Source organism: Strongylocentrotus purpuratus, unplaced genomic scaffold (assembly GCF_000002235.5).
Source record: "Strongylocentrotus purpuratus isolate Spur 01 unplaced genomic scaffold, Spur_5.0 spur5_contig_816, whole genome shotgun sequence".
NCBI lineage: Eukaryota > Metazoa > Echinodermata > Echinoidea > Camarodonta > Strongylocentrotidae > Strongylocentrotus > Strongylocentrotus purpuratus.
This window is the reverse complement of record NW_022145520.1, coordinates 1,692,988-1,710,000: the sequence shown is the minus strand read 5'-3', so window position 1 is coordinate 1,710,000 and position 17,013 is coordinate 1,692,988. Positions and strand designations below refer to the sequence as shown.

Here is a 17,013-nt window from a genome sequence, read left to right as displayed (position 1 = left end):
TTACTTGGTAATGGCCACTACAAATTTGTGCTGATATAGCTTGGTTGATGCTGTTAATTTATGGATGGATGTTGAAACAAATGTTGAAATGAAATAAATTATGTTGAGTTAAAGGGCTATTGCATGTTTAAGATACCACGTAGAGAGACAGAGCAAGCAAAATATTTACTTGGTAATGGCCACTACTTTAAATAGCTTCATATCTGTTTTGTTTAGGCTCTGACAGAAAGGGGTACAGATGATGAGAAATACGTCACCATGGAGAAAAGTCTGAAATTACAAATCGAAGAACTCCAGAAGGAAGAGGTAAGAATTCTAGCATATCAAATATTACGAAGGAGATACATGTGCGTACATTATTATAATGGTTGATGATAATATACATATATGTAGTAGACGAGTTTGACAGAAAATATGTGGATATAATAATAATGCAGGATGAGACTAAAAAAGGGACATATAATGAAAGGGGAAAGGAAGATCAAATGGATATATAATAGGAGGGAAAAAATGAAGAGAGAGAAAAAGAAGACAAAGAAAATAGAAGCAAGACAGAAAGACAGAGAGAGAGAGACACACACACACATTGAGAGAGAGAGAGAGAGAGAGAGAGAGAGACAGACAGACAGACAGACAGACAGACAGGGAAAGAAAGTGAGAGAGAGAGAGAGAGAGAGAGGTGAAAGGAATTTATAAACAAAGGAAAAGATGAAGTGATAGAGAGGGTTAGAGATTGATGGGAAGTTAAAAGAAAATGAACAAAAGAGGGAGAGAAAGAGAGAAGAGGGAATGGAGAGAGAGAGAGAGAGAGAGAGAGAAGGTGAAATAATGAAAAGGAGTAAAAAGGAGAGAGAGAGAGAGAGATATATATATATTGATTCAAACAGACCATCATAGAACATAATAATGCACCTGCACCATCACTGTCACCCAAATATTAGACAATAAAGTTATCTGAAAGTTAGCAGATCACATGTACATATTATCCTAACATTGTGAATATTAACTACATTTGAAACCATGCACTATATTGATCTGGGCCCTGTCTTACAAAGAGTTACGATTGATCCAAATCAATCGCAAGCTTGCAGTCTCCTATCTCTTATGTACACAGTTGCGATTGATATCAATCACAATGAGTTGCGATTGATATCAACTCTTTGTAAGACGGGGCCCAAATTAGACAAACACATAACATCGTATATATAATGTAGCTTAACTGACACCTGCACCCATATACTAGAACCATAGACAATTTTAATTGAAAGTTGGGCAATCTATCAACATCACATAAACATGTCATCGATTTTGGCTCAACTACATATCAACTATATTGATCCGAATAGACAAACTTAGAACATAATAAATGTAGTACAGCTGCAAAGACAAGGTCATCCAAGTAATAGATAATGGAACCATTTATAAAGTGAAATAAATTTGACGTTTATATTGATGTCACATAAACATGTTATCTTAACATTCTGAATAATATCTGAGCTTTGTGACACCACTTTCCGTAGAGCACCTGCCACGATTGATTAGGAATGGAGCCATACATTTTGATGAATATACCAGTTCACATATGTCTAAAATTTAATCAAGCTTTCATTGAGCCTTCTTTCACAGGGATGATATACAGTCAAACCTGTCTATAGTGACCGCCCAAGGGAAACACAAAAAGTGGTCTTTGTAGACAGGTTCCTTTAGTACATGTTTCAATGAGAAACCATTTTCAAGGGAAACAAAAAATGTGGTCTTTGTAGACAGGTGGTCACTAAAGCAGGTTTGACTGTATTAACATTTATTGTGATTCTTGCCAAAATTTAATTTGCATAAATTAGGTGTGTTGCTTTCCTGGTAAACCTCTTGAAAGCTATGTATTATTAACCTTTGAGAACTAAGTTATTATACGATTGAAATGTGAACTGGTCTTTTCCAAGGACATCTACCTCTATACTACAAATGTCCTAGCTGGCCATTAACGCCAGTATCCTAATTAATTGTACAAGTCCAACCCTGAATATTAATGAGCATCATCCATCAATGATAGGTTATCAGTGGTAATTGGATGGGAGTATGGTTGCCATGGTAACAGGCTTCTGTATGCATTTGCCATTCTGCATCACTTGCTGATGGTGAATGGGAGTGTGGAAGTAGTGGCTTGGACAAAAGAATATGCTTCAGTTATTTTCTTGCTGGAAAGAAGTAGTTTTTTGTGAACTTTGACAATAGAATATGCTTCAGTTATTCTCTTGCTGGAAAAATGTTGTTTTAATGTGAACTTTTGATCATTGTGGAATTATCTTGTAAGTAATGTGAATGTCAGGAATACGTTGTTATGCATGGGTTGCTTTATATAAAGGAAGAGACAGTGATTTCAGAGAAGACATTTTAAAGAATTTGAAGTTGGTAGAAAGATATAGTAATTCTTGTAAGCTGTGCTCACATTTATACAAAAGAAATCATTGATGCCTTCACATAAGCTGTTTTCTATTGTTTAATTTATATCTTATATATTACCTTCTTTTTCATTTCCATTAAAAAAATATTCCTTTTAGCTCTCTTGATTTAGATATACCATATCCGTAACTACTTCTAAAGCATCAGGAAGACTATCTATTTACATTTTGTCGCTGTTTTCACGAAGTGACGGTAGTGAAAAAAAATTGCATTCACTTTGCGTGACGATTTTCCTCACTACCGTCACTTCGTCAAAACAAGGACGATTTGTTTATTAGTTTAAATTATTTCTTAGTGATTACAAAGGGAACTTGTATTTTACAAAACAGTCTTCAGTTACACAATTTCTTGTTTTTGTTAAAGATATGTATTTAATCTATCTTCTAGTTTGTATTTAAGTGTATGGCCATTCCTATTAGTGATTTTTTTGTTGTTTTGTGAGTGAAATGAACTATGAAATGACATCCTCCACTATGTTTCACCACTGTGCTAATCTTAAATGATTTATTTGAATAATTGTATAATCATTTATTGTATATTTGGTTAACATTATGTTATAGAATTTGTATACAGTATATTGCATATTCATTTGATTATGTTATATTATGTGGAAAAAATAAAGGATTTTTAAAACTGAACCGACTTGAACTGGAAAAAAAGTGAGAAAAAACCCCCAAAACAAATATTTTCACTGCAATAATCTCCCCTTCTATCTTGTTACCTAACAGAGCAAGCTGAGGGAGGAACTCAGTCTCCACCAGGAGCAGCACAAGAGCTCCGCCTTGAAGGTCGAAGGTCAGGTGACGGAGATGCTGGAGTCCCACGAGAAGCAGGCGGCCGGGTTCAAGGAGCAGATCCGCCAGCACGCCCTGACCATCGTCTCCTTGGAGGAGAAGGCTAAGAAGACACAGAAGGAGCATCAGGCCTCCAGGAAGGAGGCCAAGGAGCTGGAGAAGAAACTTGAAGGTGAGTCCTCAAGGAATTATTCTTTTGTTTTGTGTCGTTGATGAGATATTGTTGTTAATAAGATCATTATTGTGTCATTCTTATAGAGGGGATAAAAGAGATAGAGAGAGAGGGGATTTTTTTTTTTGGGGGGGGGGCTGAAATGCATGGATCACTGTGGGTGATAGAGGAAGAGGCTGTGAATGTTTCAGAGAAGAGATGTGAGAAAACTTATTTATTTTGATAGAAAGATAACGAAAATCATGCAAAACATTTATACAAAAGAAAATCGTGAGTGCTTTTATATTACCATCATTGTCATCATGAATGCCATTAGGAACATCTTCATGATCTTTCTTCTTCTTATCCATTATCATCAACACAAATATTTAAGAAAATTGTTATTACTCTCGATTTATGTTACACTTACTTTGTTAATCTGCCTATTTAACCATAATAATGCTATCAGCATAGTGATCTCTGGTATGTCTACGGTTGTAATTTGTATCATTACAGGTATGTTTCTTTACCAAAGCCTATACCATTCTGTACTCATGTTCTATTGTGTGTTGTATTTATTCCTGATTTTGTATTTTGTATAAATTGATAGTACATGTATGTTAATTGATGTTATATAAATTGATAAATAGCCGGTAAATGATTTTTATGCCATGTCATTGTGCATGATCAATAAAATTGAACTTGAACTTAAACTTAAACTTACTGTTGCAATCATGACCATCACCAGTGGTTGTCAATATAAGGTCATAAATTAAATGGTGCCATTATTTTAATCATCATAAATTTATTATCACCATGGTGAATATAATCAATGGTTGTAATTCATGCTATCACCAAATTTCTTTCCATTAGAGTTATCAGCTGTCATCTATATGATCATTTTCACGACATCAGATTATCAGCGTCATCATGATTGCCGCCATTATCACATCTTCACTTTGAGGCTCACAATATTTGTCTCTATTATCATTAGCACTAGTGCTATAATGACAGTTCCCAGTCTTGTCAATATGCTTATCTCTGAGTTACGTTTGTTTAACCATTAGCCAACTAGGATCAGAGATATAAATCATATCTAAGTCCAATGTGTGAAATATCAATATGTAGGTTAAAGCATTTGTTTATCAGTAACCATGCAGTCTGTTTTTTCCTTTTATTAGGTTAACGGGTAATGGTTTGTTTGAAAGAATAATATGATGGATGATTTGAAACATTCAAGGCGTGCATTGCCTCCCATTGAAGCAACTTTAAAAAAAATGAATTCACGATTTCTGCAGTTCAAACCAAGCAAGTGGAGGAGGAATTGAAGAGAATCAAGGCTTCTTCCCCGGCCAAGCCTGTCATCGTAACTCAACCATCTGCTGAGGTACCGGCCCTTCAACACGCCATCAACCTGATCAAGTAAGACATTGTAAAAATGTATCTGTATCTGTAAAGTGCTAAGAGACATCATATGACATAGACATCTATGTAAAATGGAAATGTTAAAGTGACTCAGTAACATTGCCTCAGATGCTGCAATCATTATTATAAACCTTTAGGTCAATCAGGAATCTCATGACTTTTACAAGCCAATCGCCTGTCTGATTATCAAGATATTTAAGATTGGAAATCAAAATTTCATTTTTTGTTTTCCTAACGGTTTTTATAACACTACAGTCTATTGGGGGAAACGAGTATGGTAAAACCGGTCACTCAAAGATTTTTACTTTTTTGAGGCACTTCATGATAATTTTGAAGCGTAACTTTTTTAGGGCTTCAATATTACACCATATCACAGACACTGATAACACATAGGGGCCATGCATCTCAGATTTGACATTGTTAAACGATCCCTTTAATATTCTGATCTTTTGCTTGTTTTTAGGAGGGAGAACGGCCAGCTGAAGAAGGAGATGCAGGACCAGCAGGACGTAGTCTTGGGTCTCAGGAGAGACTTGGCCGGAGCCTCGGCCAGACTTTCAGACATGACAGGTAAAGCAGCATTTTGAGAAACAACTTAGATTTAAGTAGTCACCCGAAGAATCAAAAGTGTTTTTAATTGGTGCAAAATTCATATCATTGTGAAGGGGAAGCCTTACTGATCAAATATTACAACTTCCCTCTTCAAAATATGTTTGGGGCCATGTTAATTTTGAGATCCAGATTTGCTGCCTTCAGCGGTCCTCTGTAGAGCGTCAAGATTCGTGACGTCACATGCGAGACACAGCTAGCCACAAAAATGTTACGCCTTTCCATGATATCCAAAAGATTTTTCATCAAATTATTCATGTTTTCAAAGAGAAAATCTTTCCATCCATCCATATAATTTGTCTGTAATTATCAAGTTTCTTCGGGTGACTACTTTAAATCTGGGATAAAAGAAAGTTTCAGCATACATAATTAGATTGAATTACATTTTGATGGAATTAATTGTACTTGAAAAATAAATAGATAAATAATATCCCTGAAGAGCCAGAAGGGCATTAGTTCTTAACCTTTGACACAGGGTTAATGCCATTCTGACTCTTATTGGATGATATATTGTCTGATGTGTGAAAAGGGTTGCTCATACTAATTAAAATTATGTGATTTAATGCAATTCGATCTGCTTCTAATTCAATGATATAATGATTCTTGCCTGCTGTATTCATCACAAGAAAGTGTATGTGTGTTAATTTTTAAAGTGGGACTGCACTACTTGTAGCTACTTGCGCCCTCTATACAGCCAAAAAATGCCTAAGCGGTACCCGTTGATCCCCCATGGTCCCCTTTTTCTGTTAATGGAGAGTTGATTTGATGAGATAACCACCTGCCAGTGACCAGGTAGGGAGGTATAATCCCTCCTGGCCAAACTAGTGCAGATAGGCTTTAAGAAAAAGGAAACCCGGCCCATTGGTGCTATATTTTACCATGAGTGAGTCTGTGTACATAAAACTTGGAGGAGTTCACATATGTCCAACAATTAATTCCCCTACCTCTAATCACTTTGTGTGCATCCAGGAGAGCTGAGTGACCGTCAGAAGGAGGAGATGGAGAACCAGAAGGCTCTCATCAAGGACCAAGAAGCTGAACTGACCACTCAGAGACAGCAGCTGGTCAAGCTGTCCGAGCTGGTGGACAGGAAGGGGATCGAGGCGGAGAACATGGTCAAGGAGATTGCGTAAGTTTCAAGATAATCTCGAGTTCTGTTGATGATGAAAATAAATGATCACAGAATCCAACAAAACTTACACTGAATGTTCAATATTACAAATAAATGACATTTGCCAAACGATTGTGGTAGAAAATGTATAGGGGCTGAGTAATGAGCATAGAAAGATAAGGAAATAGAGGTAAGTAGGCCTGACACCTTGTGATTAACACAGATTTTTATGCAATGAATATATATATAGTAGTGCCCTGCCGGAATCGTTCCTGTTCAGTTACTTTTCTTCAAAATCTTTGCTTAATACACATTTCTCTTGTTACCAAATTTACATTTACTATTCATACAACATTACATAAACTTTGGGTCCATAATATTGATTAACCATGAAGCTTGAGTATTTCTGAAGATAGTTGGCTATTCTTTTTATGCAAAGTTCAATTTGAGCAAACATCATTACAGTTGATAAGAAACATAGTTTCTCACTTCTGGTATGTCACAAAAAGTGCCCCAACTTTCTTTACAGACCCATATAGCCATATGTTGTGTGTTTCATCTCCAGTGCACAGAAAGAACTGCTGCTGAGACAGAAGAAGGACACCGCAATCAAGGACTCTGAGCTGAACAGATTGGAGCAGAACCTCAAGCAGGAGCAAGTTCAATCCCAGAAGGCCAAGCAGGAAGTCGAACAGGAGGTAGAAAGCGAATCTGTTAATCAAGGAAACTAAAGATATTCATCAATCTTGTTTTAAAAAAATGTTGCAAGGGCTGATATCAATCATATACTACAAAAGGACAACCAGTATTTATACCAGTATATCAAATTCATGACCATCTGTATGTAGAAGATCCGTTACTTGTTCATTTACATTGATTGATGATCTAAAAACGATTTATTCATACATATGCAGAAAATATGTATATACATTAGGAAATGGAAAAGCTTAGGCGGTTTAAATTTCTGATTGGACCATGAAGCAAATATGTTAACAGAAATTTAGATCAACTTAGAACTTGATATTATCAGTTGCTCTATCTCTAAATACTGGAGTACTTTCCAACAAAAAATATGTTTTTTGAGAGACTCACTTTCGTTCTGCTCTCTAACACTCTCCAAGTTATTTTTTAGGCGAAATAGAATACACTATAGGCCTTTGAAGTTTCATTCGAGGTATAACAAAAACATAAACCCCTCCAATTTATCACTAAAGTTTGCTTTAAATTCAAATTTGGAATCATGTTTCATTGTTTGATGTACAGGGTTTGATCACAAGCGAGTTGTCAACCACAGGGGCACAGTGCAGAGGAGAGAGACACGCTGAGGTTATCTCTAGGCAACGAGAAGCTCTCGGAGAGCTGAGAGGGAGGATAAAAGGCATGGAGCAGAACAGACCCCCATGTAAGTCAAGCAAATGTGATTGATCGCATATAGAAAAGGCATATTGCACCAAAATAAATCAGATATAATTAATTGTTTGTAGAATCTGATTACCATTTTTGTAAAGCGTTAAGAGACCTGTGTATCAAGCGCTATATAAATCTAGATTACTATTTTTACAGTCATACCTGCTTTATAGCGACCACCTGTATAGAAAGACCACCTGTCTACAAAGACCACATTTGTTGTTTCCCTTGAAAATGGTTTCTCATTGAAAAATGTACGAAAGGCACCTGTACTTAAAGGCCAATTTTTCAGAGAGCAAACAGTGGCATGAACGGCCTGCCACATTTAAATCCAACTTAAAGTCAATTTTAGACTTTGTGAAACACTCCCCAGATCTAATTAGGCTATTTTCTAATTAACTTGGTCTCGTTTTAATCCACATTCTCTGCTACAGTACCCACTCAAGACCAGGCCTTACAGCAGGTCATCCTCCTCAAGAAAGAGCTAGCCGAGATGAGGGCCAAGCAAGCCCAGATCTCTGCCATGTCAGGCCAGTCCTCCTCCCCCGACGTCCTGCTTGAACGTGAGGTCGCCAAGGCCAGAGGTCAAATCTCGACCTCCGTCTCGGATGCAGCCATCGAGAGAAGCGCCAGAGTCGAGATCCAACAATCCATGGATAAGAGCGAAACAGCTGTAAGAAATATTTAAAACATTATTTGTCCTTTGTTTATGTTTTTAACCTGCAATCCAAATTGCCTTTTTGACTACGTACACCCTCTTTCAATATTACTAATCGAAACCTCTTTGAACGACTGTGTAGATAGATTTTCTGTTTGTTCAGTCCAATCATATTTTTTTACACTTTAAGCAGTTTTATTTATCTTCAATGTTTACAGTGATTTTCATTTGTTTTTCAAAATTCCAAAGTATTTACAATAACTCAAAAAACTATTAGTAAGATTCCCATGATTTTACTTGATTCTCATACCAATTTTTCAAAACTGCTTCTGTGAAATTCATCTTTTAATGAGTGATTTGTGAAAGGTGCTTACAGCAGCTTGTCGTTGAAATCAAAATAAAATTTTGAATTGCATGTGAACTCATGTACACATCCTAATTGATGTACCTACAAAGTTTAATTTTAATCATCGTTCTTTCTTTGATAATAACCAGTACATGGAGCAATCTAAAATCAAAATGGAATTTATAATTGAATTTGAACCCATGTTCACATTCTAATTGATGTAATAATAATATTTAATATTTAATTTTTATATAGCGCTGAAGAGAACTGTCTCTAAGCGCTTTACAAATATACCTACAGAGTTTAATTTTAATCATCTCTCTCTTTCTTTGATCACCAGTACATGGAGCTATCCGGGACGGTCGCCCGACTGCTGGGGCTGGGTGAGATCCCCGGCCAGGAATCACTGGCCCACTTGCCCCGTGACGAGAAGGAACGCATCATCAAGGAGAGGGGCAGCAGCCACGAGCTCATATTGAGTCGGCTGAAGACGCTCAACCAGCGTCTGGAACGCAAGGACGCTCTCCTACAGGGCTACGAGAAGGACCTTGAGAAGCTGCGATTGGCCGAGAGGGTAGCCAATGAGAAGGCAGGCCAGGTGGAGAGTTTGGCGGTAAGTTTTTGTTGTTGTTTATAATCATGGTTTATTAAAAAATAAAAACAAATACAAATAATCTACGATGTGGTGTGTATATATTTAAACCCTGTTCAATTTTCTCTGTATTTGTAACCTATAATTTGTACAGGGCCTCTCAGGATAACAGTTTTAATACTGATAGAATACCCTGTCGAAATAAAAACAAATAAATGAATAAAATAAAAACGATTACAGTCTGATGATAATAATAATAATGATAATAGCGTAAACTCATGGAGCACACACACCATCCATCATGGTGCTAGTTCTGCAACAGTTCTCTTTAATACAAGTGAAGTAAATGTTTATTTGATAATAGACTAGTTATACCAATATAAACTCAAATACATTCTCATATTCCATGTTGAATGATCCCCCTCATGTGATACATATTATTTGGTGTTCTATGTCTGCAGGGTGATGTTAGGAGTCGCCAGGAGGAGTCACACTACCTGAGAGAGACTCTGAGGAGAACGAGAGAAGAACTAGATAAAGAGAGGAGACTCAATAGTGCAATCAAGAGTAAAAAGGTGAGCTTTATATCTTACTACTCCTCGAAATAGTATGGCTTGAAATGTTTAGTGAAAAAAAAAAGAGGAAATTGTCTTTGAAGTAGTACTGATTATACTGGAGACTAATGTAAAAACGTGTCGTCTAGTGGATACTACGTCACAAGACTGTGGATCACAGGGTTCACGGTTCGAGTCCCGCCACGGCACTAATGTCTTTTGGCAAGACATTAATCTACATTTGCCACCCTCCACCAAAGTGAAGAAAATGGGTATCCGGTTGTAATATATTCCTTGAATAGTTTAGTGCGTTATAATGGCGGCTATAATGGCAGCTCAGCTTCAGCCGGGGTAATAATATGATACTTTTTATTAAGGGCAGTAAACTATATGCATGTATAGTAGTTTACATTCTCGTTTTATATATTAAAACATAATTTTCTTGTTATTTGACTCCCATGTAGACATTCCATCTTGAGAATGATGAGAAGAACAAGCAAGTGTGGCCCAAACACAAGTGCTATGAAGATGATGCCAAGACGAATAAGGTAAGTAAACATTGCTGAATGAACGTATGTCTTCCTTTGGTGTTCTGCCCATAATAGCAGGTCCATATATTTAAGAACCACCCTGGTTCCCATTTCAGTGATGTTGCAACACAATCCTTAATAAACAAAAAATTTAAAAAATGATGAAATTCATAATTTCCTCATTGCAATCATAACTCACAAAAATGAAACATAAGAAGGTACTTGATACTCCTTAAATGAGAATCTTAACATTATTTTGATGGGTAAAAACTAAAAATAGATTCTAATGGAGTACTTCCTCATGAAAAGGCCTATCATATTACTGTTGGCAGTATTGTTTAGTGTACAGCATGCTTGATATCAATACAAATATAAATCTTTTGGAGACATGGAATAATGATGTTTAAAGCTAATCATCTTTATGTATTTTAGCTATAAACATCTCTCAGAGGACTCTTATTTACAAGAACGTTCTTTTTAAGTCTCCACACCTATTATCCTTTTGTATTAATTAAATCAACCAAAAAGAAAAGGAAATCAAAAATTGTGTTATAACTCCTCAAATTAGTTGTTGTAAAACATTACTGTAGTTTAAATGGCATCTATCTGGTGTAATTCTCCATCTTTATTTTTCATTTTACATTATTTGTTTGATATTTGCATTTTCTTTTGTATCAATGTTTTATTTATTCATTTTTGTTTTTGTTTCACTTTACTGTGTTTGATAAGAAGAGGTAGCCAGCCTCAATTTGTTCTCTTTATTGATTTAAAGCCCCACTACTTATTGCTACTTGTGCCCTCTATATAGCAAACAATGCCTAAGCGGTATCCGTTGGTCCCCCTTGATCCCCTTTTTCTTATGTTAATTGAGAACTGATCTGATGGGATAACCTCCTGTCAGTGACTGTGCAGGGAGGTCTAATCCCTCCTGGCCAAACTAGTGGAGACATAAATATATGTATATATATATATATATATATATATATATATATATATCAATATGAATAATGTTATATGAAATCCATGTCTCTCTTTTTGTCCACAAAACAGAAGGAGGGAAAGAAGAAGCTGCAACAGGAGAAGTTTATACGCAAGGAATACGAAATAGAAACACTGAAGGCGGTAAGAATTCACTGATTAATTTGTACAATTTAAGTTTAAGTTTTAATGCTGTTCTTTCATTCAGGTAATAGAACTGCATTATAAGAAAGACTGACTTACTTGTTAATAAACAATTGATGAGTTGTTTTGTGTGGACAACCAAAATCTTAAACATGGTGGAAATCCCAATAATGAAAAAGTGAAAGAATATTTGTACATAAGAGACAACATGTTATGCATGTAGATCAGGACCATACGGCATGTTTTGCTTATATTTCTTTGTTCATTCATACAGCACAAAATTGAATAGTTTCATACAATTCTTTTCAGCACATGTAATTCATTTGAAGTTTTGAACACTTAATTTAAATTCTTTAGTATACATGTATTATATTTTCTGTCATTATGAGAATTCATGATTAAACCTGTACAATGAACAATTTAGGTTGGTGTTGTTTATAATAATAATAATGATAAAAATAATGATAATATTAATAATAATGATAATATGTCTTGTTTACCCAGGGTAGCCTCATCCGTATTAATGCTGTTCTTCCTGAGGGTCCTGCAACCATGTTATTTGAGCACTGTTTCATGACCTTGTGGAAATTTATTATTTACAGTTTCAATATGTGTGAATGTAAATCCCTTCCCAGACCTGGGAACTTCTTATCAAGGGGTCAGTGACACAAAGACGTAACTCTATTTTGGCCATTTTGAGAAAAAGTGGTTTATGTGCCACTGAGCACTTGGGCCTTAAGGAGTTAAGTCTATGTTTCACTAGCCATTGACTTCAATGGGGTGTCGGGTGGAGTTAAGTGGAGTTTGTGTTTCGTCTTTGTTTCCCTGAACCCTCATCATGTTTTTGGTTTTGTTTTTATCCTATCACAGGAACTAGAAGCCAAGGATCAAAAGCTATGTGAGACCACAGCTAGACTCATCAACATGGAAAATGCTGTAAGTTAATCCTGATAATGAAGCAGTACACTTTCTCACTTCCTCTTAGATGGCAACTTTTTGGATTCCTGTTTACGTACTGTAGGCCTACATTTTCTATGAAAATCGGATTTTCATCTACAGTCAAACCTGCTTTAGTGACCACCTGTATAGAAAGACCACCTGTCTACAAAGACCACTTTATTTGTTTTCCTTTGGCGGTTGCTCTAGACAGGTTCGACTGTATACGCTTCCTCTTAGATGTCAACTTTTCTTGATTCCTGTTTACATTACTGGCCTACATTTTCTATGCAAATCAGATTTTCATCTACTTCATTTTTGTTTTGTTTTTGTTGAATCAATAGGAAACTAGACTTATACATGGTTGTCACCCCGTTTTAATACCAATCCTGCCTTTAAAGGGGAAGTTCACCCTGATAGAGTAAAACCTGTCTATAAAGACCACCCAATGCAGACAAGAAAAGTGGTCTTTATAGGCAGGTGGTCTTTATGTACAGGTTCCTTTAGTACATGTTTCAATGAGAAACCATTTTTGAGGGAAACAAAAAAAAATGTTGTCTTTGAAGACAGGTGGTCACTGAAGCAGGTTTGACTATATTAACTTGATTTTAATAAAAGCAGAAAAATGAGATAAACGAATTAGTGAAAGTTTGACCAATAGCCAATAAAAAAATAGGAAAGTTATGAATTTGTAAAGCTGTCATTGGTATAACACAAATTGGCAACACTGTGACGTATATTGCGAGTTTCTCTCCAACTTGCTCTGTACAGAAAATTTCATAAACTTTCATTTTGGTAGCTATTGATGATGGAATAGATTTGTTTCATACAGGGGTCATATATTTGCAATAATTGTATTTAGGGTGAATGTATGATTGAAAATTTTCTTACAGGAACATAAACATTTTTGATGTTTTTAATTAGTACAGATAGAGGGAACAGCACCACAGCGCCTAGAAACAATGTATTAGGCGCGTTATAAATGTGATCTGTTATTATATTTATTATTATATGAACATGCCCCACCCCTAAAATATGTGTGGGGGGGGGATGTAAATTATCATTTCCCAGAGGTCATTTGTTTGATAACCTTATCTGAAGCCTCTTCATATGTATTTGTGTGTATCATATTGAGATTCACAAAACAAATCTCATAATAAGAAGTTGGAACAGCAATTTCTCATTCTAGTTAATTTTCTTCTCTTTTTTTCTCTCTCTGTTCTTACAGGCTATGTCATGATTCCTTTGCTCCAAAAAATCTACGTCTGGTTAGCTATCCTCCAGGTCAATGTCCCTTCCACCTTTCTTTCACATGAGAACAGAGTAATCGCATCAAAAAGGTCAAAGGTCAAAGTCCAGATATCATCAAAGGGAAGAAAGGATGTGTCATCCTGCATATGATGTTACATTAATGATGATAGTAATGATAAATCTGGATTTATACAGTGTTTAGTACCGAAAAGCGTCTCTAAGCGCTTTACAGATATTATTATTACCCCAATCTTAATAGAATGTGTTTAAAAACAAGAAAGCAAAAGAGATTTGTTAAATGCCAGATGGCAGCGTAACTCAATTTTGTATTCATTTAAGAGCGTGTACTGCTAGTTTGTAAATCACTACATCACCTTGATCTAGATGTAAATGAAATGTAAAAGTTGAGCAACATTTGACTTTGACTTGTACTATTTAATAATAGATGTGTAGTTCATATTCATTATTCTTGTCCTGAATCAGGCCATGATTTTTTTCTTTCAAATTTAACCTAAATGTAATTTTCCAGTTCTTGTAAAATGAATGTCTTTTATATTTTACAATTAAAACTTCTAAATGAAGCCGTCTTGAATAAAAATGTAAAATTGAAGGTATGGACAACATGCATTGGGAAGGTAGTAAAAGAAATGATGAATAATTTATAAACATTTGAAAATCAAAATTTGAAACTAGGAGAGCCCATAGCATATGAGAATGATCGATTTTATTGCTAAAATTCAAGTAATTGTAAAAATAAGTTTGGGATGTAATGCATTCCGGTACTCATTTAAGATTTTGTACAGTTAGTGCGGAAGCATCTATTTTCGGGCATTATCTAAATAGCAAACAAGGTCTTGGTAGCTGTGTGATGTGTCGATTGTTTCAAAATTTCTTCACAGTTTGTCTCAATTGTAATGAAACAGGTATAGTTTTGAATTTTGTTCTGATGAATTACATGATTGATTTGCAAGTTGTAAAATACTTAATGTTTTTTGCCTTGTTAAAGAGATTCATTTCCAATCTTGAAATCAAAATGACTACTCTCGTGGTTGGATTTTTCGTGTCAGCAGAAATGTTAATATTGGTTAATATCTTTGAATACATGTTCAATGTTGGAAGAGGGTAGCGTTTACATTTTTAGGTGTATTCTAGTTCATTCTAGGCTATTGGAAGTGTTTAATAGAAGGTGTCTAAATGGAACTGAGGCTTTGTGTGAAATCTGAATCACATTTTGTATATGACTGTACAAGTATAAGGATGGGGTTGGATTGTCACTATTGATTTTGAGTTTTGTAACAAGCCTGAGGTTTTATGTATGATCATGTCTGAGCAGAATTAAAATGAATGACTCGTCTCTGGTGGTGCATGGTTGCTATTTTACCTGACTGCTGAGAAAGCATAAATGCTTGAAAGTAAGCAACCAGACGGTCGACGGCTTAAGGTCCTCTCTGAGGGACCTGGTAATGAGGATTAATGCCTTACCAAAGGGCACTAGCGCATCGCCTTGGTTTCGAACCCGGGTCACCGGATTACGAGACCACTGCTCTACCGACTGAGCTATCGCGCATCCATATCTGCAAGATATGAATTTTAATTCATGAGAACCGTAATGAAATTATTGACCTCATAGACATGTACCTGCTCTATTCATACGAGACATACAAATCTCTTCCTACCGCTTAACGGCATGCGCTTTCATACTAGTAGCGATCTGTAAAGCCCTTAAATCAAGCAACATTTGCAGTGAAGCTAGCATTAAATACTTGGCAAAATACACACAAGACATTATTTCATTTATTCGTAAATTCATAAATTGCTGGTTTTTAGAGTTGTTAATTTTTACGTGATTAATCATGTACATTGTGTTCAATTACTGTTGATACTATACTTGAAATGACTTGATAAGATCAAATGAAATATTTCTGTATTCTATATTTTTAATGATACCTGTACATATGTAACTCAAACTATGGTATATGCCAATATCGTGTATTATGAAAAGATAAATAAGATGGATATGATTTCATATTGGTTTGGTCTATCATAACTCTGTTTCACCATCAACCACACTTTGCTGTTTTTCAAAAAAAAATTGAGCCCGCAACATCAAAAAGCAATACTCACACAGAAGATTTAGTGATATTCTTTCAAGTTTTCCTGAGTATATTATAATATCTTCTGCATGAATAGAAAAAGACTAAAGAATTTTCCTAAAAACTCTTTTTTTTAAAAGAATCTCCCTTTAGTATAGCACATTTTGATACCACTGAGACTTAATTTTTTTTTTTATGTTTTGCACCTTTTTATTAAAATGACTGCAAGTAGAATTTATTAAAATAGTAACAATAATTGCCAAATATGATTTTTGAATATTTTTTTAAAAAGAAGCAGTTAGTATTCAAAGAATAAAATAAATTGTGTCCCGAAATGTTCAAATGTATAAAGAAAAATGTAAATATATTAAATACATATATTGATGAAACAGTAGTATTGTATCTCATTATGTTGAGTAAATTGTTAAATAATTCTAAAAAAGTGTTAGATTTAAAATTGTAGATAGTTGGTATATATCGTACATTGCATTGTCTCGAGTGTAGTGTAATTTTTGTTGATGTAAATGTATATTTTTCAGCAAATGAAAGATCATGTCTCGTGAGTGAATATATTGTTATATTGGTACATTCTTGCAAAATTATGATGTGAAAAATATATATATTAAAATCAGAATGAGATTGTATCCACTATGTTTATATCTCTTTATTGTCTTTGTTGTTAATTTAGTTTACTATTTAGCTTATTTCAGATATTTTAGTATCAAGAATATATGTATAGCCACTATCATAGCATTTACAAATTCACACAAGTTCTGCATAGCATTGCTTTGTATGGTGACATTGTAAACAAAATCCTGGACTTGGTTCAAACTTCAACGTTCCACAAAACCGTTTGCCAACAACCCATTGAAACGCATGTACAGTGACAGTCAAACCTGCTTTAGTGACAACCTGTGTACAAAGACCACATTTTTTGTTTCCCTTGAAAATGGTTTCTTATTTGAAACATTTGC

General features: G+C 35.1%; 1 protein-coding gene across 1 annotated transcript in view; it reads left to right on the top strand.

Moving 5' to 3' along the window:
• Positions 1–16,683, top strand: part of LOC575530 (forkhead-associated domain-containing protein 1) — a 41,132-nt gene extending 24,449 nt beyond the window's left edge. Inside the window, exons 14-27 of the mRNA XM_030979592.1 lie at positions 217–306; positions 3,189–3,426; positions 4,704–4,827; positions 5,294–5,400; positions 6,409–6,568; positions 7,116–7,248; positions 7,814–7,952; positions 8,392–8,630; positions 9,302–9,574; positions 10,015–10,128; positions 10,572–10,655; positions 11,688–11,759; positions 12,630–12,695; positions 13,924–16,683. Of these exons, the coding sequence (XP_030835452.1) occupies positions 217–306; positions 3,189–3,426; positions 4,704–4,827; positions 5,294–5,400; positions 6,409–6,568; positions 7,116–7,248; positions 7,814–7,952; positions 8,392–8,630; positions 9,302–9,574; positions 10,015–10,128; positions 10,572–10,655; positions 11,688–11,759; positions 12,630–12,695; positions 13,924–13,935 (1,851 nt within the window). The 3' untranslated portion in view covers positions 13,936–16,683. The remainder of the gene's footprint in view (positions 1–216; positions 307–3,188; positions 3,427–4,703; positions 4,828–5,293; positions 5,401–6,408; positions 6,569–7,115; positions 7,249–7,813; positions 7,953–8,391; positions 8,631–9,301; positions 9,575–10,014; positions 10,129–10,571; positions 10,656–11,687; positions 11,760–12,629; positions 12,696–13,923) is intronic.
• Positions 16,684–17,013: the final 330 nt, after the last annotated feature.